The following is a 23,493-nucleotide window of genomic DNA, read 5'->3' on the forward strand; positions in this document are numbered from 1 at the left end:
AAGGTGGGATTCCAACGCAGCTCAGCCCATCATGGGAGCCCCTAGCATTGTTTATTTAAATCGACGTGAAATTGACGTAACACAAAACTATGTTAACCTGAACAATTCAGCGGCAGATAGGATAGTCACAATGTTCTGCGACCACTACCTCTGTGCAAAACATTTTCACCCCCGCAAAGGGATACCCAGTAGTGATCACTCCCCATTCTGTCCTCCTCCCAGCCCCTGGCAACCCACTAGTCCGCTTTCCTGTCTCCAGGGATGTGCTTATTTTCGGTACTTCAGATCAACGCAATCCTGTAATATGTGACCTTTTGGGTCTGGCTTCTTTCACTCGCTGTAATGTTTTCAAGGTTCAACCACGCTGTAACATGTATCCGAACCTCATTTCTTCTTATGACCGAATAATATTCCATTGTATGGATCTACCACATTTTGTCTGTCCATACATCTGTTGACGGGTCGTTCCTGCTGTTTGTGTGAAAAGCGCTATCAACATACATGTACATGTAACACCGAAATGGTTAATTTTACCTGTATGAATTTTACCCAGTACTTTAAAAAAATGAATGCCGGACGCCTGGGGGGCTTGGTCGGTTAAGCGTCTGACTTTGGCTCAGGCCATGATCTCACAGTTTGTGGGTTTGAGCCCCGCATTGGGCTCTGTGCCGACAGCTCAGAGCCTGGAGCCTGCTTCGGATTCTGTATCTCCCTCGCCCTCTGCCCCTCCTCTGCTCTCTCTCTCTCTTTCTCTCTCTCAAAAATAAAAATAAACATTAAAAAATTAAAACAAATCAATAAAGATAAAAAAAGGAAGACTCTCAGGTGAGAGGACCTAGAAGCAATGACATAACCTGTCCCACCCCCACCCCCAGTAGTGATGGACACACCCAGTGCCCAGGTCTTGACTTCCCGTTGCGATACTCCAATAAAAGGGAATCCTGACTCCTTAGGAAAGTGTCTGATTCTAGGACTGGGGCAGGGAAAACACGAGGCAAGCCCTGCGTTTCTTGTGGTGCCAGGAAATAAGAAGTGCTAAAAAAAAACAAAAACAAACCAACAAAAAATACGGAGTCACGGCGAAAGGACAGCGCCTGAAATAAAATGCTTAGAGCAGGAGCCAACTGAAGGAGCTCCCAATGGCCACAGCTGGAACAGTTTGAGGAACAAAATAAATAACAATAGTGTCGGGTTACAACCCAAAGACTAAAATAACTGTTCACAAAGCCATATTGGTATAAATAAATGATTGAATAAACAAATAACTGGAGACCGAACAACTCTTCCTCCAGAATTCCAAATAATAAGTAATAGTAAATGTGGAAGGGATGAGGTGCATGGAAAATTACTAATAAACAAACACCACAGTAACACTTCTATGCACACAATCTACCCAGAATGCTAGCATGAGCGGGTAAACTGGGAAACAAGATCTTTGCAGAGCTTCAAAGGGTTTCGTCCAAAGCGTATCTCAACTACTGTACTGTAAAAAATATTTTTTTAACATTTATTCATTTTTGAGAGACAGAGCAGGAGTGGAGGAGGGGCAGAGAGAGAGGGGGAGACACAGAATCCGAAGCAGGCTCCAGGCTCTGAGCTGCCAGCACAGAGCCCGATGCAGGGCTTGAACCCAGGAACCACGAGATCATGACCCGAGCTGAAGTCGGCGCTTAACCGACCGAGCCACCCAGGCGCCCCTCAACTACTGTACTTTTGACGTATGTCCACAAATCCTTCCAAATTCTCCCTTCCCAAAAGGTGGAGCTTCGTTCTTCTATCTTGGGGGGTGGTCGGAAGGGGTGTTTCTGGACCCGAGTCATAGTTACGCAGTATGTTTGGTCTGTGAAAATTCTTCCGGGTGTCCACGAACGATCTGTGTGCTCTTCCTTAAGCGTGTCATACTTTGATCAAAAGTGCAATTGATGGGGCTCCTGGGTGGCTCGGTTGGTCGAGCATCGGACTCTTGGTTTTGGCTGAGGTCATGATCCCAGGGTCATGGGGGCTAGCCCCATGTTGGGTTCCGCGCTGAGCATAAAGCTTGCTTGAGATTCTCCCTCTCCCTCTGCACCTCTCCCCACCTCCTGTTCTCTCTCCCTCTAAAATAAAAAATAATAAAGAAGGCAAGAGAAATGCACAAGGAAAGAAGGAAACAGAAGTATCTGTCCCAGAAATGCACATGTTGGCGTTAGAATCGTAACAATATACAAAGAAGCCACAACTAAAGCTACCTCTAGGGGGTGGGAGGGCCTGTGACAGGATTATGCAGCGGGGGATGTCTATGCTGCTGGCACAGTCCCATTTCCTGACCTGAGCGGTAACAACATGGGTGTCTTGTCTATGATTCTTTCAACTGCACGTTCTGGCCGAGTCAGCTGACACTCGCTTGTGAGACCTGATGGTTGACTCTTCAGGACTCTGCTGACCACGCAGATGTCATACTGGTACCTTGAAATTGGCCGGAAACCAACAGCCGCTACAAACCAGGGTCTTTTTAATTTCTTTCTTTCTTTTTTTTTTTTTTTTTCTTTCCTCTGGAGAACTCGTTGGTAAACGCTTCCCAGCACATCCCAGCCTCTTGATGTATGTTATCTTAATTAAACATTTTAAAGTTACTTTTTAATGGTGGTAAAATACGCATAAAATTGATCATCTTCGTCGGTTTTACGTGTCCAGTTCATCTGTCTCCAGCGCTCTTTTCACCTTGCAAAACTGCAACCCCGTACCCATAATATATTCTTTGTGAGTCAGGTGGCTCTGTTTGAATCCCCATCCCCGCCCCCACTTACTAGCCAAGCTTGGGCCCCTTCTGTCACCACTCTGTGCCTCAGTTTCCTTATCTGTAATATGGGCATAATCTTAGTCCTAATCTCATAGTCCAGTGGGTCTTAATAGTGCGGTTTCTGGGGTGCCTTGGGTGACTCAGCCGGTTGAGCAGCCGACTCTTGATTTTGGCTCAGGTCACGGTCTCACGTTCGTGAGTTCGAGCCCCCCATCGGGTTCTGCGGTCACAGGGAGGAACCTGCGACAGATCCTCTGTCTCCTTCTCTCTGCCCCTCCCCACCCCCTTTCTCAAAAATAAATAAATGTAAAAAAAAGAAAGAAAGAAAGAAAGAAAGAAAGAAAGAAAGAAAGAAAGAAAGAAAGAAAAGTGCCGTTTCTGGAGCAGCGTAGCAACAGCATGGCCTGGAGGTTTGTTGCAAATGCAGATTCTCAGATGCTCTGTAAATAGGGCCCGGGAATCTGTGTTTTAACGAGCCCTCTGGGAGATACTGAGGCTTGCTCAAATTTGAGAACCATTATCATAGGTCACTGGGAGGATGAACCAGATGGAAAATACTTAGAGCAGTGCCTGGCCTTGTAGCCTAGCCCACACTGCGGAAGCAGAAACGCTCATTATCATTGTTATTCTAGAGGAGACCCAGCCCTATGCGGGGGTTGTATCTGGCTGTGCCCTCTCTTCGGGTCTGGTGGGGTCTGGGTCCCCGGTCTCTGCTGAATCGAGACCTTCTCGCCCTTCTAGATGAAGATGACAGTGAGCTGGAGCACGTCACTCCGTCCCTGGTTAAAGGTTATCACTTGCTCCTGGAAACGGGAAAGGTCGGGGTTGGGGGGGGCATGCCAGCCTCCCCTCTGCTGGAGGAGATAAAGGAGGTCACTTGCCTTCTCCGTGACAGGTGGGGGGAACCCGGGGTGTATAAATGGGGGCCAGGAGGCAGCAGGGACACAGACTCCCAGGGAGGTTGCGTCGCTGTGCCCCAGCGTCCCAGGTGTTCCTGTCCAGCATGGCCAAGCGCTCGCTGCTGCTGCTGCTGGCCGTGTGGGTGCTGGCTGGGGAGCTGTGGCTGAGCACCGAGGCCCGGGCATCACCCTACGGAGTGAAGCTTTGCGGCCGGGAATTCATCCGGGCCGTCATCTTCACCTGCGGGGGCTCCCGATGGAGGCGGTCGGACATCCTGGCCCATGAAGCTACGGGTGAGGCTGGGGGGGGGGGGGGGTGCGGCTGGGGGGGGGGGTAGTGTGGCGGGGAGGGGTGGAGAATGGATGGGACATGGGATGGTCCAAGGAGCCAGGGATGGAGATGAGATGAAGGGCCAGGGCAGGAGAGTCCCTGTCCTATGATGTACAGCTGGGGAAACTGGCCCAGGCCTCAGAGCTGTGCTGAGGCAGGGAGGAGCCGGTTAGCAGACCTGCGGAGTCGTCAGAGAACTGGCCGCGGTTTTTGGAGCACCTGCTGTGTATGAGCCTACCCTTAAGGATGGGGGGTCGGGTGGGAGATGGGACGCCATTGAGAAACTGACACTGAACCGCTTTTCAACCCTCTGCGGAAGGTAGCGTGAGGGGTGTGGTGTATACAAGGCCAGATTTTGCCAACTAGCTGGTGACCCTCCTGGCAAGTTGCTTACCCTCTCTGAGCCTCCTTATCTGCAAATGAGAGGCACAGTCCCCGAATCTTCCCAGGATGGCTAAGTGGCAACACTGAGTCAAAGCGGATCAGGACGGTGGGCAGGGGGCTCAGTCTGGGCTCAAGCGGGGGGCATGGGGCCTGGTTTCATGAAGGGCAGGAGCCTGGCGAAAAAATTAAACGAAAGTTTTCATGATGGTGATGATATAAAGGTGGACTTGGAAGACACGCTCCCTGGGTTCAAGTAGGAGACCTACAACTTAATGGCCGCGTGTTCTTGTGCAGGTTGGTTTACGAAACCGTGCCTCGGTGTTCTCCTCTGGAAAATGGGCATGGTAATAGGCGCCCCCACCTCATGGGGTCGTCATTGTGAGGAATAAAGGAGTTAGCCCACTAAATCCTTTAAAACAGTGTTTGGCAGAGGGTGCCTGGGCGGCTCAGTCGGTTAAGTGTGTGACTTCAGCTCAGGTCACGATCTCACAGTTTGTGAGTTCGAGCCCCACATCAGGTGCGCTGTTGTCCGTACAGAGCCCACTTTGGATCCTCTGTCTTTCTCTCTGCCCTTCCCCTGCTTTTTCTTTCTCTCTCTCTCCGTGAAGACTCAATAAACATTAAAAAAAAACCACCAACAACACAGTGGTTGGCACATGGTAAGTATATGGTGAGTGCTTCTCGTGTGCCAGACTCTGTTCTAAGCTTTTCCATGGGTATTAATTCTGTCATCTACTCCACGTAAAACCCTAGAAGGTAGGCATTATTATTATTATCCCCACTTTGCACACAAGGAAACCAAGGGTCGGAGAAGTACATTCATGTGCTCCAGAGTATAACTCAGAGAGGCTCCCAAACACATGCTCTTAACCATCAGGTCCTCAATGAATAAAGAGTAGGAGAAAAGAAATGACAAGAGAGGACAGTCAAGCTCTGTGAGGTTGAATAATCTGCCTGTCAAAACTGGAAGGTAGGCCTGAATGGGATGAAACTTTTGACCATGAAGCTGCATCACAAGAATAGAAGTAGCTGAGACAGCCTCTGGGTGTGATCGCAGCTGAGCCCCAAGCACTAACTCTTTTCATCCTTCACCTTCCCAGACACAGACTCTGACACAGACAGCGAGCTGGACGGGGCAGTAGCCTCCAGCGAGTGGCTGGCCCTGACCAAGTACCCCCGGGCTTTGTATGCAGACCGACCTGGCTGGCAGGGAACTCCAGGGGCTCTGCGCCCTGTCCGTGATGTCCTGGATGGCCTCTCCAGCAACTGCTGCAAGTGGGGGTGCAGTAAGAGTGAAATCAGCAGCCTCTGCTAGACCAGTGACCGGGTGGCCAGGGGCCCAGGGGCCAGCTGGGCACCTGACTCTGGCCCCTCATGCGTTCATTCATCTGCAAGTCAGGGCTCAGGCACCGTGCACTGGGACACGCAGCCCCCCCCCCCCCAACCCTGACCTTTGACCAGCCTGTCCTAAACCCGAGCAAACTTCCCCTACCTGGCCAAATGGGAACCTCTGATCCTGACCCCTGACCTCTCCTTAAGTCATATCATGCCTTTGCCAGGCCTATACCATTCCCTGCCGCAGTGGCGCCCCTATTGTACTGAAACCGGCCACGCTGACGCCTTTGCCCAAACTGTGATTCTCTCTTGCCCCAACTGTGGCCACTCTTCCAAATTACGCCCCGGCTCCATTCCAGCCTTTGCTGGTTGCCTTCTCCCTGCCTTCCAGCCCCTCCTCCTCCAACCCCACCGGCTGGGGTTCTAGAGCTGTGGACCCTAGAATAATGGTGGGGACCCCTGGGCTCCCTTCACCCATCCCGGGGTGGGAGGCTCGGTGGGGGGGGGTACCGATCGGAACCTTCTTCGACCCCAATAATAAAAGTTCCAAAGGACTTTGCGGCGTGTGCGTTGTTGCGGGGTGGGAAGGGGCACGGGTTTCACAGAGCTCGGCGAGGCGCGCAGCACCCGCCAGACGCCCCGGGCCGTTTTCCCCTCCCTCTCGACAGCCCCAGCCTGCGCCGCTGGGGACTTTCCGCCACCGGGAAGGGGCGGGGACCGGAGCGCAAGGTGCGGAGGCGGCTGGGAGGGGAGGGGCGCTTCCCGTGGCCGCCTGGGTGCCGGACCCGGAGAGCGAGGCGAGCGGCGCTGCCGCGCCGGGCAGGGCCGGGCAGGGCCGGGCAGGGCCGGCCGGACTCGGGGCGCGGTAGGGGGAGCGCCATGCGAGGGGCCCGGGCCGCTCCCTTCCGGCCGCGGCCGGAGCTGGTGCTGCTGCCTCTATTGTCGCTGCTGTGCCACCGGAGTCGACCCCAGGGTGAGTTCTGGAGCGAGCTCGTGTCGGGCGCTCTGGCGCCGCGCTCGCCCCGGGGGCGCAAAGCCTCCGGGTGCACCGCAAGTTTGCGGAACGACCGCCGCCTCTCTGCACCTCCTGGGGCGGGGACCGCGCCAAGAGGGCAGCTGGGGAACGGGGGTCGGCAGCGAGGTGGGAGCCCGAGGCCCGGGGGTGGGGTGGAGGCTCTTGGGGTGGCAACAGGATGTGGCTGGCAGAGGGAGTGGAGTAGTTATGCCCAAAGCCTGGGGAGGGGTATCCAGAGCCCCCTTCCTACTGCTCGCCTCCGGCAGGGACCCTGTTGGCAGAAGTCGGGGGAAGTTCAGGCTCTGGGATGTGCAGGCGGCTGGGAGAATTGACCCTCTTCCCTGGGACCCTCCCACCTCCCTCTCCAGGAAGTCCCGGGCCACTGCAGTGCTATGGAGTTGGACCCTTGGGCGACTTGAACTGCTCGTGGGGACCTCTTGGGGATCTGGCAGCCCCCTCCACGCTGCACCTCCAGAGCCAGAAGTAGTGAGTACAACCGGCTGACGTGGGGAAACTGAGGCTTTGGAAGGGTGGCCAGTCAGGTCCCAGCATACTCAGTTAAGAGGACCCCTCCCCGCCCCCCCCCCCACTCTCAAGCCCTTTCTTTGATTCCAGGTTGTGCATTTCCTTGCTGTGTGACCCTAAAGCAGTCACTTTCCCTCTCTGAGCCTCTCTTTTCTCCCTCACCAAATGGCCAGAATAAAGGGACCTGCCTCCCAGCTTTGGCTTTGAGGGTTCAACGAGTTAGGCACTGGCCAAGAGAAATTGCTTAATAATTAGAAGCTGGTTTTTACTGCTGTGTGACCTTAGGCAAGTAGCTTAACTTCTCTGAGCGTATAAAAAGGATCTGGTCTGGTGCTGGGGACGCAGCAGTGAAAGAGGCCGACCGACAGCCTGGACCTCCTGGAAGTCACAGTTGAAGGGGGGAGACCTGGGTTGCTTCATGATGAATCACACCTGCAAACTCCAATTCATGTAGAATTTGGCTAAGTGAGGGAGGCGTAAAAGGGGCATGGAAAGGTGGGAACCACTGGTCGGGGAGGGGCTGTTGCCTTTTTAAGGAGGGGAAAATAGTCCTATCAAATTATGCCATCTTTTTTTCTCAGCCATTTTTAAGTGTTCGGTGGCATTCGGTACATTCACATCGTTGGGCAGCGGTCCCCACCGTTCCTTTCCAGAGGGGCCTAGGTTTAAGCCCCCTCGGTTTAAGAGGGGGCAGTCGGAGAAGGTCCCCCCTTGTTTTAGGAGGCGAAATTCGCATAACACAAAGTTAACCATTTCAAAGCGAACAATCCAGTGGCGTTCGGCACATTCACAGTGTTGTGCCACCACCTTCTCTACTTCCAGAACACTCTCATCACCCCAAAAGGAAGTTCCATCCCACGAACAGTCCGCTCCCTATCGTGCTCCCCACCGGTCCCCGTCACCGCCATCCCGCTTTCTGTCTCTGTGGGTTTACCGGTTCTGAACATTTCATATAAAAGGAATTATACACTATGTGGCCTTTTGTGTGTGGCTTCTTTTACTTTGCATGTTTTTTGTTTTTTTTTTTAAGTTTGTTCATTTTTGAGAGAGAGGGAGAGAGACAGAGTGCAAGCAGGGGAGGGGCAGAGAGAGAAGGAGACGCAGAATCCGAAGCAGGCTCCAGGCTCCGAGCTGTCCGCCCAGAACCTGATGTCCGGCTCGAACTCGTGACCTGAGCCGAAGTCAGAGGCTTAACCGGCTGAGCCACCCAGGCGCCCCTCACTTAGCGGGTTTGGAGGTTCATCCATGTTGTAGCATGAGTCAGAACGCCGTTCCTTTTTATGGCTGAATAATATTCCACTGTGGGGATTGACCACATTTTGTGTATCCACTCATCTGTTTGGTTTTTTTTTTTAAGCTTATTATTTATTTTGAGAGAGACAGAGAGAGTGAGTGGGACAGGGGCAGAGAGAGACGGAGAGAGACAATCCCAAATAGGCTCTGCACTGTCAGTGCAAAGCCCGGTTCGGGGCTCGACCCCACAAACTGTGAGATCATGACCTGAGCCAAAATCAAGAGTCGCCACCCAGGCGCCCCTCCATTCATCTGTTGATGGCCATTTAGTTTGTTTCCACCTTTTGGGAACCGTGACTAGCACCGTTAGGAACATACACCTACAAGCGTTTGAGTCCCTGTGTTCCATTCCTTTGGGTCCACGCATAGGGGTGGAGTTGCCGGGTCGCACCGCAATTCTGGGTTTAACTGAGAAACGGCCCAACTGTTTTCTGCAGCAGCTGCAACATTTTCCATTCCCGTAGGAGGGCTACGGTTTCTCCGCATCTTCACGAGCGCCTGTGTTTTTGTTGTTGTTGCTGTTTTACGAAGGCCTCGTTTTTGCATCTTTGCAACCTAATCCTTCAGGATATCCCCAGCGCCGCTCTCTGTCACCCACCTCTGACCTGTCAGGGAGCCTTGCCGGCTCCACCTTCTCCAGTATATCCAGAATCTGGCACTCTCTCCTTCCCCAGCACCCACCCTGGTCTAGCCCCCATCCTGGCCAGCAGAGCTGGGACCGCGCAGTCCCCACCTCCTTCCTGGGCTCCGGTTTGCGCCCTCCCGGCGTGTTCTCCGCCACAGCAGCCAGAGGGCGCCCGTGGACACCTGAGTCAGGGCGCATCTGTCCACCTCCCTCGTTGCACCCCTGCCACGCGGGCTTCCTTGCCGGTCCTCAAACACACCGGTCAGTTGACCTCGAGGCCTTTGCACCGACTGCCGCCTCTTCCTAAAAAACGCTTCCCCTCCCCCGCCCACCATCACCCTGTACTGCACGGCCCCGCCCTCATATCCTCCGGGCCTTTGTTCAAAGATCTCCACCTCTGAGAAAGGCTCCTGACCACCCTTCTTAAAATAGCACTGTCTTTCCTCACCACATCACCGCACTGTATCCTCTCCACCCTGATGATTGTTCTGTGTATCGCGTATAACCGCCATCGATTATATATTTGTGTGTTTCTCGTTGGCCTCCCCCCTACTGGAGGAGCAGCTCTAGAGAGCCGGGTCCCGGCCTGCTCTGGTCCCAGTCCTGTCCCCAGCTCCCACAGCAGGGCCTGGCACAATATGGATTTGCTGACTGTACCGTTGCATACGTGTAAATGTGCCCGCCTGGAAGTAGGTGCTCAATAAATGCAGCGAGCAATGCTCACGTGGCTCGTGGCGGGCACCCACTGCTGTTTTGGTTTTTTTTTTTTTTTTTTTTTTTTTAAGCTTATTTATTTATTTGGAGAGAGACAGAGACAGCTCGAGCAGGGGAGGGGCAGAGAAAGGGGGAGAGAGAGAATCCCAGGCAGGCTCCGCCCTATCAAGTGCAGAGCCCAGTGCGGGGCTTGGACTCAGGAACCGTGGGAACATGACCTGAGCAGGATCCAAGAGTCGGACGCTTAACCGACTGAGCCACCCAGGTGCCCCTCCCCCCCCCCTCCCGCCAGTGTGCTGTTCTAAACGTTCCACGTATTACCACGCGGTTTATGTTCTAAACGTACGTGGTAATACATTCCACGTCTTACCTCATTGATTCCCCTGGCTCTTCCGCCCTTCGGCAGGCGCTTCTGTCACCCTCATTTTGTAGATGAGGAAACTGAGGCACAGAGAAGTGAAGTCATTTGCTCAAGGTCACACAGCCCTGAAGCAGCAAAGCTGGGATTTGAACCCAGGCAGAGCAGTTATCATGATGGCTTTGGCCCCAACCCAATCTATACCCCCCTACCCCCACATCTCTCCTCACAGCCATCCCAACAGAACGTGGACTGTGGCAGTGCCCACTGGGCAGAGCTGGGTGACCATTCCGCGGGAACAGCTTACCATGTCTGATGAACTGCTTGTCTGGGGTACCGAGGCCGGCCAGCCTCTCTGGCCCCCAGTCTTGGTGAACCTGGAAACCCGAAGTAACAGGGGGGATGGGGGTGGGGGCGTGTTGTGGGGGGGGGGGTGGGTGGTCCTGGAGACCCCGGATAAATATGTCCCGGCCTCTCCTTCCTCAGTGATGCCTGATGCCCCCCGGCTCTACCCTGACGTCGACTTTTCAGAGGATGACCCCTTGGAGGCCACTGTCCATTGGGCCCCGCCAGTGTGGCCACCCCACAAGGTCCTGGTCTGCCAGTTCTACTATCAAAGATGCCAGGGGACTGCCTGGACTCTGGTGAGTGTCAGGGGCCCCTCTTCCCCCACCCTACTCCAGGCAGGGTCCAAGGCATCATCCCCAAATCAGAGACCCAGCCCAGAACCCGTTCCTCACTTGTTCCTGGAGTCTGTCCCCATCTCACACAAAAGGCCTGCATGTTGCCTCTTGTTCAGCTAAAAAAAAAATCACACCCCGCCCCACCAAATAATCTCAAATTTCATGCAGTCCCAATCCAAACTCCACTTGGGAATTTTGAGAAACACAGTAAACTTCCTCCAGCCTTTTTGTGAATGCAAAGAAGCCCTCCGATAGCTTACATTAACCTTAAAATAACAGAAGACATTTAGAAAGCGTCTGCTGTGTGCCAGGCACTATTCTAGGCTCTTTATTGAACCCTTACAAGAACTCTTTGAGGTAGATGCCTTTTTTTTAATGTTTATTTATTTTTGAGAGGGGGGGGGAAGGGCCAGAGAGAGAGGGAGACACAGAATCCGAAGCAGACTCCAGGCTCTGAGCTGTCAGCACAGAGCCCGACGCGGGGCCGGAACTCACGGACCGCGAGATCGTGACCTGAGCTGAAGTCGGACACTTAACCGACGGGGCCACCCAGGCGCCCCGAGGTAGATGCCTTTTATACCTACTCGCTTTACAGATGAGGAGCAAGGCTTGGTTTAAATAAACACTAAAAAATAATTAATAAAGGCAGCTGACATTTCTGAGCACCTGCTGGGCATCATCAGGTCCCAGGCTAATTGCACAGATTATCTTGATGAGTCCCTCCCAACTTTCCTTTATAGCAGATGCTTTTACGATATCTGTTTCACAGTCGGGGAAGCCAACCTCAGAGAAGCTAAGCACCTTCCCAAGCTCGCACAGCAAGAAAATGGAAGAGAACCCTAGAGCGAGGAGACCCCAGAAGGAGTTGGGGGACCCGCCCATGCACTTTGTACAACACAGAAGTTGCCAGGATCATTTCCTCTCATATCTCATTGGCCAGGACACGGTCACATGGTCCCACCTGATTGTAAGGGAGGCTGGGAAATGTAGTCCTCAGTCTTGACAGCCATGTTCCCCGCTGATACTCAGGGCTTCTATTTCCAAAGGAAAACGGGGAGAATGGATATTGGGGATCACCAGTTGTCTCAGGCGCCTCATGCAAAACATTGCAATATTGAAGAAAGTTGTCATTGTGATTATGCATGCAATTCAGAGCAATGCTGAGAGGCAGACTTTGGAATCTGACTGCCTGGGTATGACGCTCATCTCCAGCACCCACCTGCTTTGTGACCTTGGGCAAGGCACTTCCCCCTCTCCAGGGCCTCGGTTTTCCTCACCTGTAAAAGGGGGAGAATAACAGGGGCGCCTGGGTGGCGCAGTCGGTTGAGCGTCCGACTTCAGCCAGGTCACGATCTCGCGGTCCGTGAGTTCGAGCCCCGCGTCGGGCTCTGGGCTGATGGCTCGGAGCCTGGAGCCTGTTTCCGATTCTGTGTCTCCCTCTCTCTCTCTGCCCCTCCCCCGTTCATGCTCTGTCTCTCTCTGTCCCAAAAATAATAAAAAAAAAAAAAAAAAAAAAGGGGGAGAATAACAGAATTTACTACTACCTACTGCTGTACATGAGCCATAGAGTGGCCACTTTGTCTCCTCTTTTTGCTGGCGGTTGTCCCAATGTCAAACCCAAAAGGCCTGGGTCCTGGGAATCCCCTTGGTCTTGTGCAAAGCAGAGGGCAGTTGGACCCTGCGGAGATACCAGGTCAGATACTCGCAACTCAGCCCTCGGCTTCACTGCTTTTCCCTGTCTCTCCGCCAGCTGGAGCCAGAAGTGAAGTCCATACCCCTGGCCCCCGTTGAGATCCAGGACCTGGAGCTAGCCACTGGCTATCGGGTGTACGGCCGCTGCCGAGTGGAGAACGAAGAGGGTCTGTGGGGCCACCGGAGCCCCGTTCTGTCCTTCCAGACGCCGCCCTCTGGTGAGGCTCTCCAGGCTTGCCCGACACCCTCGTCTCCCCTCCCGGAAGTCTGTACCACCGTGCCTCTCTCACTTGTACCCCCCTCTCCTCCTCCTTGGCAACTCCAAAAGACGTATGGATATCGGGGGATGTCTGCGGGACAGCGGGCACACAGGAAGCCCTGCTTCTGTGGAAGGTGAGCTGTGGGGCTCCGTCCCATTTCCCCGCGCATGTCAGGAAGCCCCAAATAACAACCACGTGGACAAGACAGAGGTGACGATGCTGATGCTGCCTTCTTGAGGTGACCCCAAGGCTTTGTGGTGGCGGGGAGGTGGGGGGGGGGCAGGGATGCTCAGAGAGGTCCTGGCTTAGGGCAAGCCTCCCCCAACGTCAGCTACTTCTAGGAGGTCTGAGCTGAGACACGAAGGTGGGTGCAGGCCGGGGAGAACAGCAGGTGCAAAGGTTTGAAAGGAAGAGTAGGCTCAGCTCCCTAAAATACAGCACAGTGCGCCAGGGCTCCGGTGGTGGTATGGAAGCGGAGTTAGGAGAGGACAGAAACCCATCCCCACTGCTCCCAATCCGTTGAGCACCTACGACGTTCCAGGCGTCGCTAGGCCCTGGCTCACAGTAAATATGGCAGAGGAACAAAACAGCAGGGCCCATAACCCTCTTGGGCCACATGGTCTAATATTAATTTTTTTTAAATTTTTTTTTTTTTTTTGAGAGAGACAGCACGATCCGAATAGGGGCAGAGACAGCACGATCCGAATAGGGGCAGAGAGAGAGAGAGACAGAGACAGAGACAGAGGCAGAGGATCCGAAGAGTGCTCCACGCTGACAGCAGCAAGCATGATGCGGGGCTTAAACTCACAAATGTGAGATCATGACCTGAGGCAAAATTAGATGCTTAATTGACTGAGCCACCTAGGTGTCCCTAGTATTGATTTTTAATACATTATTTTATTTTATATTAAATTTTAAAATGTTTATTTTTGAGAGAGAGAGAGAGAGAGAGAGAGATAGCATGAGCAGGAGAGGGGAAGAAAGAGAGGGAGACACAGAATCCGAAGTAGGCTCCAGGCTCTGAGCTGTCAGCACAGAATGCGACGTGGGGCTTAAACTCACAAACCATGAGATCGTGACCTGAGCTGAAGTCAGAAGCTTAACCAACTGAGCCACCCAGGCACCCCTATAGTCATGTTTTTAAAAAATATGATAAAGACTTCTGATTGTAACATTCAGTAGAAAGTGAAGGGGAGGGGCCCCTGCGTGGCTCAGTTGGTTAAACGTCTGGCTTCAGCTCAGGTCATGATCTCGTGGTTCATGAGTTTGAGCCCTCATTGGGCTCTCTGCTGTCAGTGCAGAGCTCGCTTTGGATCCTCTGTCTCCCTCTCTCTCTCAAAAATAAATAAACACAAGAGAAAGAAAGAAAGAAAGAAAGAAAGAAAGAAAGAAAGGGAAAAAGGGAGAGAGAGAGGGAGGGAGGGAAAGAGAAAGAAAGAAAGAAAGAAAGAAAGAAAGAAAGAAAGAAAGAAAGAAAGAGAAAGAAAAGAAAGAAAGGGAGAGAGAGGGAGGGAGGGAAAGAAAAAGAAGGGAAGGGAAGGGAGGGGGAGGAAGGGAGGGAAGAAGAAGATGAAGGGGAAATAAGGTAGCTACATGACGGCAACAATTCAGTTCACCAATATGATATGAGTACTAAAACTATATGTACCTAATAATATGGCTTTAAAATACATACAGCAAAAATTGACAGAACTACAAGGAGAAATATATGAATCCACAACCATTGTGGGAGAGTTTAACACACTCCTATCAGTAATTTCATAATAGATGAAAAACAAGTCAAGATCTAGAATATCTGAGCATGTGATTAGCAAACAACCTAATAGACTCACATAGGAAATGTCAGAACATGCCTTTCTTCCATGTACAATTAAGACATTTACCAAAATTAACTGCATACCGGGCCATAGAGCCAGTTTCCAGGGGCTTCAAAGGGGTGAGGTGATGCAGGGCACATTAAAGAATTCTCTAATTAGAACACAGACTGTACTGGGAATTGATAATAAAAACTGCCTAGAAATCCCCATATTCTGAATATTTAAAAGTTCACTGAGCATTCACACCAGGCCCCCCAAAGGTTTTGTCTTTATACATCAAAAGGAGGGGCGCCTGGGTGGCTCAGTTGGTTAAACGTCTGACTTCAGCTCAGGTCACGATCTCGCGGTCCGTGGGTTCGAGCCCCGCGTCAGCCTCTGGGCTGATGGCTCGGAGCCTGGAGCCTGCTTCCGATTCTGTGTTTCCCTCTCTCTCTGCCCCTCCCCCATTCATGCTCTGTCTCTCTCTGTCTCAAAAATAAATAAACGTTAAAAAAATTAAAAAAAAAACAACAAACAAACAAAAAAAAACAAAAGGAGTTTGCTTCTAGGGGCACCTGGGTGGCTCAGTCGGCTAAGCGTCCGACTTCAGCCCAGGTCATGATCTCATGGTTTGTGGGTTCAGCCCCGAGTCAGGCTCTGGGCTGACAGCTTGGAGCCTAGAGCTTGCTTCGGATTCTGTGTGTGTGTGTGTCTCTCTCTCTGCCCCTCCCCTGCTCTCTCTCTCTCTCTCTCTCTCTTAAAAGCAAATAAGCATCTTTTTAAAGAAGGAGTTTCAGGGCGCCTGGGTGGCTCAGTTGGTTGAGCGTCCGACTTCGGCCCAGGTCATGATCTCACGGTCCGTGAGTTCGAGCCCCGCGTTGGGCTCTGTGCTGACAGCTCAGAGCCTGGAGCCTGTTTCAGATTCTGTGTCTCCCTCTCTCTCTGACCCTCCTGCATTCATGCTCTGTCTCTCTCTGTCTCAAAAATAAATAAACGTTAACAAAAAATTTAAAAAAATTAAAAAAAAAAAAAGAAGGAGTTTCGTTGTAGGATCAGTTAACATTATTAGATAGGCTTTTCATCTACGAAAGTTTCCAGTGGGGATGGCATTCTAAAGCCACAATGGTCAAGGGGCAGTTTTTTGTTTCCAGGACAGTGTTACATCCCTGGCTCTTGCCCATCAAATACCAATCACATTTCGGCTCAGGTCATGATCTCACAGTTCGTGGGGTCGAGCCCCATGTGGGGCTCTTCGTTGACAGAGTGGAACCCGCTTGGGATTCTCTCTCTCTCTCTCTCTCTCTCTCTCTCTGCCTCTCTCTGCCCCTCCCCCACTCACATGCACATGCACCCTCTCAAAACAAAGAAACAAACATAAACAACAATACCAGTCATTGAGGCAACCAAAAATGCTCAGACTTCCCCAGAGCGACGATCCTGGAGGCTGCGGTCCTCTTTGCTCCACATTCCCTCCCCTCTGTACAACAGCGGGGATTTTTAAATCCCGAAGAGCCACGCAGGACACAGATTACGATGAAAGCGTAAGGCAGGGCCATGCAAGTGCAGGGGCAGATCCTGTCTGTCCTTAAAATCTTGAAATTTTGTTGGTCATGGGTTGTTTGACCTTCATTGTGATGGAGTAGAATAGAATTTTTCTTGATTGCTGGGTTTTCCCTATCCTCCCCTTCAACTTTTGCACCCGAGGCGAGCGCCTCACCCTCCACTTCACCCTAGTTGGGGCCCTGGAACCGTATTCTAATTTCACCTGTGCCACGGAGCCCCCTAGAGGCTCCGTTGCTTCATCCGTAACACGGAGCCGGCAGAAGTAGTCCACGGACTGGTTTGTCAGGCGGACCTCACGGAGACCCACAGCCACAGCGTGTGCCTGGCAAATGGGAGATAGTAACACCCTTTTCCTGTCGGCCTTCAGGCCCCGGGCCACTGCGTGCGGATGAGCTATAAAGTCTGGTTCCAGATTAAAGGACAGGAGCTGATCCGGAAGACGGCTGCCTGCTGCAACTTCTCCATCCCCAGCCAGGCGGGGTGGGTTGGGCTGTCTGCCGTCAATGCCACGAGCTGGAAGCCTCTCACGAACCTTTCTTTGGCCTGCTTGGGTAAGAGGCTCTGGATCTGCCCCGCCCCCGCCCCGCCCCCGCCCCGCCCCTGAGAGGGAGGCGGGGCCTCCTAGCGTCGACCGCTGAGACTCCTCCCCCGTCCAGGTCCAAGTGCTGCCCCCCATGGCGTGGTGGTCAGGAGCGTGGCCGGGAGCCCGGAACTGCTGGTGACTTGGCAGCGGGGGTCTGGGGAGTTGCAGGAGCACGTGGTGGACTGGGCCCGGGACGGGGATCCCCTGGACGCCCTCAACTGGATCCGGCTTCCCCCTGAGAACCTCAGAGCGCTATTGCCAGGTGAGGCCCGGGGACCCCGGGGTTCCCGTCTCAGCGCTTGCATAGCGGACTGATGAGTGGGCCTGCAGGACAGAATGTTACGTTTAAAGTCTCATTAATTCATGCATGCGGTACTCAACCGACCGCTCACTGTGGGCCAGGCCGTGTGCGGGACACTGGTGTGCAGTGAGAGCCGCGGGTGTCTGTTGGCATTTACCGTAAGCATTAAATGATTCAAACTGCCTTATCAAGTAGGCCTCTGTTATTATCGTGCCCGAGGTGTAGGTGAAGAAAAAGGCCCAGGGAGGTTAAGCAACTTCCCCGGGACCACACGGCAAATAGGTGGTAGAGCCAGGAGTTGAACCACATTATCAGGCCCCTGAAGCCAAACCCTGAGCCGTCACACTACCCTCCCTCTCGGCAACATCCCCATCGTCATGGAGCTGACTTTCTTATGGGTGAGCAGCCAATGAAACAAACAACAAAACAAATACACCGACAGTGTAATTGGGGGGGGGAAATAAAACAAGGTAAAGGGGAGGAGGGCGCACTGCTATTTCAGAAAGAAAGGTTAGAAAAGGCCTTTGTGGAAGAGCCACATTTGAACCGACACCCGAAGGAGGTGAGAGAGGGAGCTGTGAGGATGCCTGAGGGAAAAGCAAGAGGGAACAGACAGCGCAAGGGCCCAGAGGCAGGAATGTGCCTGATATGTTAGAGGAACAGCGAGGAGGCCGGTGTGGCAGGAGTAGAATGCATGAGAGGAGAGAGGGGGAGGAGGTGAGGGCAGGGAGGTGACAGGCAAATTGTGCAAAGCCTGGTGGGTTACAAGGACTTGGGTTTATCCCGAGTGAGGTAGGAGCCATGGAGAGTTCTGAGCAAGAATGGATATGCCCTGACTCGGTTGCTCACAGGTGCCCCTTGGCTGCTCTTGGGGGGAGTGGACTGGGAAGGGGTGAGGGCTGGACCACGTGGGAACTGAGGAAGGGGAGAGAAGCAGGCAGGTTCTGACTGGGGAGTCCTGGGCAGAATTTTGGGGATCCACTTGGCCATGTTTTGTTGGAGATGTTCATCCAAATGGAGCTGTCCATGGGGCTGTTGGATACTCAGGTCTGGGGCTTGCTATGAGTTCTGGACTGGGATGTGGTGCTGGGGAGCCCATCCTTGGTGTGAAGGACTCGGGAGATCACGAGAGGGAGGCATTGAGTGAAAAATTTAGGAAGGACAGAGTCCCGAGGACCATAGCATGTGTGGAGAAAAGAGGAGGAGCCCCGATTTTAGAAAATTCCCATCTGGGGAAGGCCATGCAGCAGCCGTAGGCTTTGAGAAGGGACCTCAGGAGCCTCACCTACCATGATGGGTGGCGTCAGAGCCACCCCACGCGTAGCCCGGTGTGTTGACCATCTCCCAGCCTCCGGCACCTGTATTTCCTTTGCCCTGAAGCCTTTTTCTGGTCACTGAAGCATTTCGCCTGCCTAAGCAGCCGGCTGGAAGTGCTTGGGAATTAAGTCCCATCAGATGCAGCCCTCCACCGATTACTGGTAAGGGTTGGCGGATACATACCCCAGCTTCCTCCCTCCGTGGGTGGGTTGGCTCTCAGGCATGTGCTCTCTGCTGCCTCCCAGAGGTCGCCGGCGGGATTGAATTGCCATTGCCTGCATTGGGAAATTGTTGTCATTTACTGGAGGGCTGCCTCTCTTTCCCTATTTCACTTCCCAGCCGCCCTGGTGGTGTTCTGTGGGGCTACCACCCAGGAAAATTACTTTTACCCAAATATTTCTCTCAGCATGTCCTTCAGGAGACCCAAATGAAGACGCCTCCTGGGTAGGGACTGAGTAGGGGAGGGGGCGCCAACTCTGTCTTTGTCCCTTCACCCACCAGGGGAGTTTGAAGGAGGGGTCCCCTACCGAATCACAGTGACAGCAGTCTCTCCTTGCGGCTTGGCCCCTGCCCCCTCAGTCTGGAGGTTCAGAGAGGAACTAGGTAAGTGGTGGGGCTGGAGAATGGTGGAACCCTCTAGAACCGTGACAGACCTTGACCCCCTGGCTTCCTCCCCAGTGCCCTTAGCAGGACCAACACTTTGGCGACTCCAGGACACCCCGCCAGGAACCCCCGCCATAGCATGGGGAGAGGTCCCAAGGCGCCAACTCCGGGGCCATCTCACCCACTACACCTTGTGCGCACAGAGCGGGACCGGGCCTTCTGTCTGCATGAATGGTGAGCTTCACTGCCCCTGTCCCCTGCTCCTAGCCCCCACAAGACCCACCCATCAGTCTACCCAACTCTTGTCCCCAGATTGGCCCCTTGGTTCCCTCTCAGCCCCTGGGAAAACAACAGGGTGTCCTCAGCTCCCTAGTGGACGATAATCCTGTGGCTGTCAATATAACGAACTGCCATTTGGCCATTAAAGATGAAGACTTTGATCTATATTTATTGACATTGAGAGATGCCTGTCATGTTTTATTAAGCGAAAAAGATAAAAAAGATGACAAAACTCCAAGAGATGGTTCCATTTCTGTAAAAGAAACCCAGCACTGAGCAAAGCAGAGGTGCAAATATGGGGAGAAATTGTGCACCATGTCAGCACGATCACAGGGTTATGTGTGATTTTTATTTCAAGTATGTATCCATCATTAGATTTTAAAAAATTTGTTTTAATTTTAGAGAGAGGGTGCAGACAAGGCAGAAGGGTAAAGGGAGAGAGGGAGGGAGGGAGAGAGAGAGAGAGAGAGAGAGAGAGAGAGAGAGAGAATCTTAAGCAGGCTCTGTGCTCAGTGCAGAGCCCGACGTGGGTTTCCATCCCATGACCCTGGGATCGTGACCTGGACTGAAATCAAGAGTCAGATGCTAAACCGACTGAACCACCCAGGCACCCCTTACATTTTTATATTTATATGTTATTAAATATATACACATGTATGTATTATGATTATTTTTAAAAGAGGACCATGTATTGGGGCACCTGGGTGGCTCAGTTGGTTAAGCATCTGACTTCAGCTCAGGTCGTGATCTCGTGGTTCATGAGTTCAAACCCTGCATTGAGCTCTCTGCTGTCAGTGCAGAGCTCGCTTTGGATCCTCTGTCTCCCTCTTTCTCTGCCCCTCCCCTGCTCGTGCTCTGTCTCTCTCTCTCTCTCAAAAATAAATAAACATTTAAAAAAAGGGCGGGGCGCCTGGGTGGCTCAGTCAGTTTAATGGCTGACTTTTGATTTCCGCTCAGGTCATGATCTCATGGTCCTGAGTTCGAGCCCCCCATCGGGTTTTGTGCTCACAGTGTGGAGCCTGCTTCGGATCCTCTGTCTCCCTCTTTCGGCCCCTCCCCGGCTCATTCTCTCCCTCTCTCTCCTTCTCAAAAATAAATCGATGTTAAATCGTAAAAAATAAAACAAAATAAAATACCATGTTACAGACTATAGTTTGGCCCCTGAATCTCTTATGACTGTGATATTTTGCAACTTTATTTTTTTCACCTGCTGATTTAGCTTAGACATTTTCTATGGCAACATATCTGGATCCGTGCTCTTGTCTCCTATTATCCTGTAACAAACCAAAAGCTACTTCCTCTTTTAGCTTAAAAACAAAAAAGACAATTTAGTAAAAAAAAAAAAAAAAAAAAGGTAGACAAATATAGCTCTGGGAGGTGCACATGTCTTCCCTTATCTGGGGAGAATCTCTATTCACTGGGTCAATGTGCAGGTAAGGAATATGATGCTCATTCATTTAGTTTTTCAAATGTATGTCGTTTCTGAGGGCTTTCTGTGTGCCAGGCACTGATCTAGGTGCTGGGAATATGGCCCTTGTAGAGCTTTCTTTTTTCTTTCTTTCTTTCTTTTTTTTTTTTTAAGTTTACTTATTTATTTTGGGTGCCTGGGCGTCTCAATCGGTTTAAGCATCCGACTTTGGCCCAGGTCATGAACTCGCGGTTCATGAGTTCGAGCCCCGCGTCGGGCTCTGTGCTGACAGCTCAGAGACTGAAGCCTGCTTCAGATTCTGTGTCTCCCTCTCTCTCTGCCACTCCCCCACTCATGCTCTGTCTGTCTCTCTCAAAAATGAATAAACATTAAATTTTTTTAATAAATAAAAATAAAGTTTACTTATTTTGAGAGAGAGAACGAGCACAGAGGAGGGGCAGAGAGAGAGAGAGAGAGAGAGAGAGAGAGAGAATGAATCCCAAGCAGGCTCTGCACTGTCAGTGTGGAGCCCAGCATGGGGTTTGATCTCAGGAACCATGAGACTGTGACCTGAGCTGAAACCAAGAGCTGGACACTTAACTGGCTGAGCCACCCAGGCTCCTTGTGGAGCGAACTTTCCTGTGGTCAGGGAGGACCTCACTGAGGAGGTGAAATTTGAGCAAAGAAGGCTGGAGTCATGTGGGTATCTGGGGAGAGTGTTGCAGACATAGAGAAAGCACATGCAAAGGCCCTGAGGTAGGACTTGACTGCCTCCCCAACCTCTCTGGGTGTGTCCTTCAGTGAGTGGCAGCGCCCGGAACATCACCCTGCCTGACCTTCCCTGGGGTCCTTGTGAGCTGTGGATGACCGCATCCACCATCGCAGGACAGGGCCCACCCGGTCCCAGCCTCCGGCTTCACCTACCAGGTAGAGGGGCTGGGGTGGGACTACCACAGGAGGGGGTCTGCTCCATTTCAAGGAGATAGGGGGTTATTGATGATGCCTCGGGGGCATTCTGATCCTGCAGAGTACTCTCTGGATTATCGGGCAGTGTGTGTGTCTCACCCTTTCGCCCATCCCTGACGACTGTTTTGTTCACAACCCTCCCTCCCACCCCAAGATGTCCCCCACCCTTAGCCCTTACCCATTCCTAAGCCCCGCCCACTTACCTGTCTCCCGCACCCAAGCCCTGCCCCATCCGTGATCCATACCCGATCCCTCCCCCATCCCTGGTGTCTAAATGTTCTCCTGTCCCTCCGCCTCAGATAACACCCTGAAGTGGAAAGTTCTGCCAGGTGTCTTTCTCCTGTGGGGCTTGCTCCTGATGGGCTGTGGTATGAGCCTAGCCACCTCTGGAAGGTGAGGCTGTCGGCCAGGTGGGTCTCCGCACAGGTGGGGAGGGCAGCCGGACCTGAGCTAAGCTTTGCGGCGGGGTGGGGGGAGCCGATGGTGAGGGGACACTCAGGGCTCTGTGACGCTCCCGGACTCTGCAACCTGGGCCTGGGTATCAGGTCAGCTAGATTCCCTGCCCTCTTACCTGCTTGCCAGGTGCCTCCACCTTCGGCACAAGGTACTGCCCCGCTGGGTCTGGGAGAAGGTTCCTGATCCTGCCAATAGCAATTCTGGCCAGCCTCACATGGAGGTGAGCAAAAAGGGGGGCTTACCTGGGCCCTCTGGGAGGGTGGCGGGTGCTGGGAGAGTGGGGAGCGGGTGGGAACAGAGCGGGGAGAATGGGGGGGGCAGTATCTCAGTCTCGTTTCTTCCCAGGAGATGCCTCAGGCTCAGCCCCTCGGGGACTTCCCCATCCTGAAAGTGGAAGAGATGGAACCACTCCCGGTTGCGGAGCCCCCCCAGGCCTCCACCCGGCTTGACTCTGGGTATGAGAAGCACTTCCTGCCCACCCCTGAGGAGCTAGGCCTTCTGGGCCCGCCCCCAGGCCCCACGTTCTGGCCTGAACCCACCACAAGCCAGGAGGCGGCCGCTCATGTGACGGATGAAGACACTGAGGATCAGGGAGGCTGAGTCACTTGCCTGAGGACACCCAGCCAAGGACCCCTACAGCGAAGGGCCTGGCCCTACGGGGGGCACATACGGATGGGCGAGGGAGCAAAGGAAAACGTATGACGTCGAGAGTGGCAGCCGCCTCGCCAGGTCCGTCCCGTCCTGCTGCTGTAACAGAACTGGAGCCCGGCGTCCCCAGCCTCCCTCGCAGCTCGGCGCAGCCACGGACCAAGTTCTCGTCCACGGAACGTGAGCGGCAGTGCCGCGTGCCGACGCCCAGACTGTTCTCTTCCCTTTCCCGTGAGCTGGCACATCAACAGTGCCCGTGATCCCGCTTTAACCGCACCGAAGGGGAAGGTGAGGCAAGTAGGGGGAAGAAACCTGAGTCCCCAAGTGACCGCATGAATCAGAGCCACCCGGAGAAATAAACTTTTATGTTTTTATAGCTACGGTAGCTTGGGAACTTGCCACAGGAGCCGCATATACCCTCACACTGGCTCAGTCTTTGATCCTAGCAGAGCGAGGCCTTGGACTTCCCACCAGGGGACGGCGAGGTGGTTCCGTGCACACACACACACACAGACAGAGACACACACACACACACACACACACACACACACACCCCAACTGTCCGAATGCTGTAACATTTTTATTTTCAAGTATAAAGGCTTTGTCGTAGAAGGGAGCCACACACAGACAGAGACACACACACACACACACACACACACACACACACACACACACACACA

At 53.0% G+C, this 23,493-nt stretch overlaps 2 protein-coding genes across 2 annotated transcripts; both read left to right on the forward strand.

The window, feature by feature from the left end:
* Nucleotides 1–3,768: 3,768 nt before the first annotated feature.
* RLN3 (relaxin 3) lies at nucleotides 3,769–6,227 on the forward strand. The gene is made up of 2 exons (XM_078443317.2): nucleotides 3,769–3,972; nucleotides 5,494–6,227. The coding sequence occupies exons 1-2, from the start codon at nucleotides 3,783–3,785 to the stop codon at nucleotides 5,706–5,708; spliced, it is 405 nt and encodes a 134-aa protein (XP_078299443.1). The 5' UTR covers nucleotides 3,769–3,782; the 3' UTR covers nucleotides 5,709–6,227.
* Nucleotides 6,228–6,448: 221 nt separating this feature from the next.
* Nucleotides 6,449–23,189, forward strand: IL27RA (interleukin 27 receptor subunit alpha). The gene is given in 15 exon segments (XM_060633547.3): nucleotides 6,449–6,701; nucleotides 7,112–7,229; nucleotides 10,491–10,648; nucleotides 10,745–10,902; nucleotides 12,692–12,851; nucleotides 12,962–13,026; nucleotides 16,620–16,803; nucleotides 16,909–17,097; nucleotides 18,955–19,056; nucleotides 19,132–19,290; nucleotides 21,545–21,670; nucleotides 22,009–22,102; nucleotides 22,292–22,385; nucleotides 22,511–22,672; nucleotides 22,675–23,189. Coding segments are annotated over 15 exon segments (1,887 nt in total). The 5' UTR covers nucleotides 6,449–6,607; the 3' UTR covers nucleotides 22,699–23,189.
* The last annotated feature ends 304 nt before the right edge of the window (nucleotides 23,190–23,493 follow it).

This window comes from Panthera onca, chromosome A2, assembly GCF_046562875.1.
Source record: "Panthera onca isolate mPanOnc1 chromosome A2, mPanOnc1 haplotype 2, whole genome shotgun sequence".
NCBI classification, from domain to species: domain Eukaryota; kingdom Metazoa; phylum Chordata; class Mammalia; order Carnivora; family Felidae; genus Panthera; species Panthera onca.

What these genes read in the sequence shown, in the direction of transcription:
- RLN3 (XM_078443317.2), top strand. Translation starts at nt 3,783, where the DNA reads ATGGCCAAGCGCTCGCTGCTGCTGCTGCTGGCCGTGTGGGTGCTGGCT. An exon ending in CCTGGCCCATGAAGCTACGG is followed by an intron (nt 3,973 to 5,493) that starts GTGAGGCTGGGG and finishes TCACCTTCCCAG; the next exon opens with ACACAGACTCTGACACAGAC.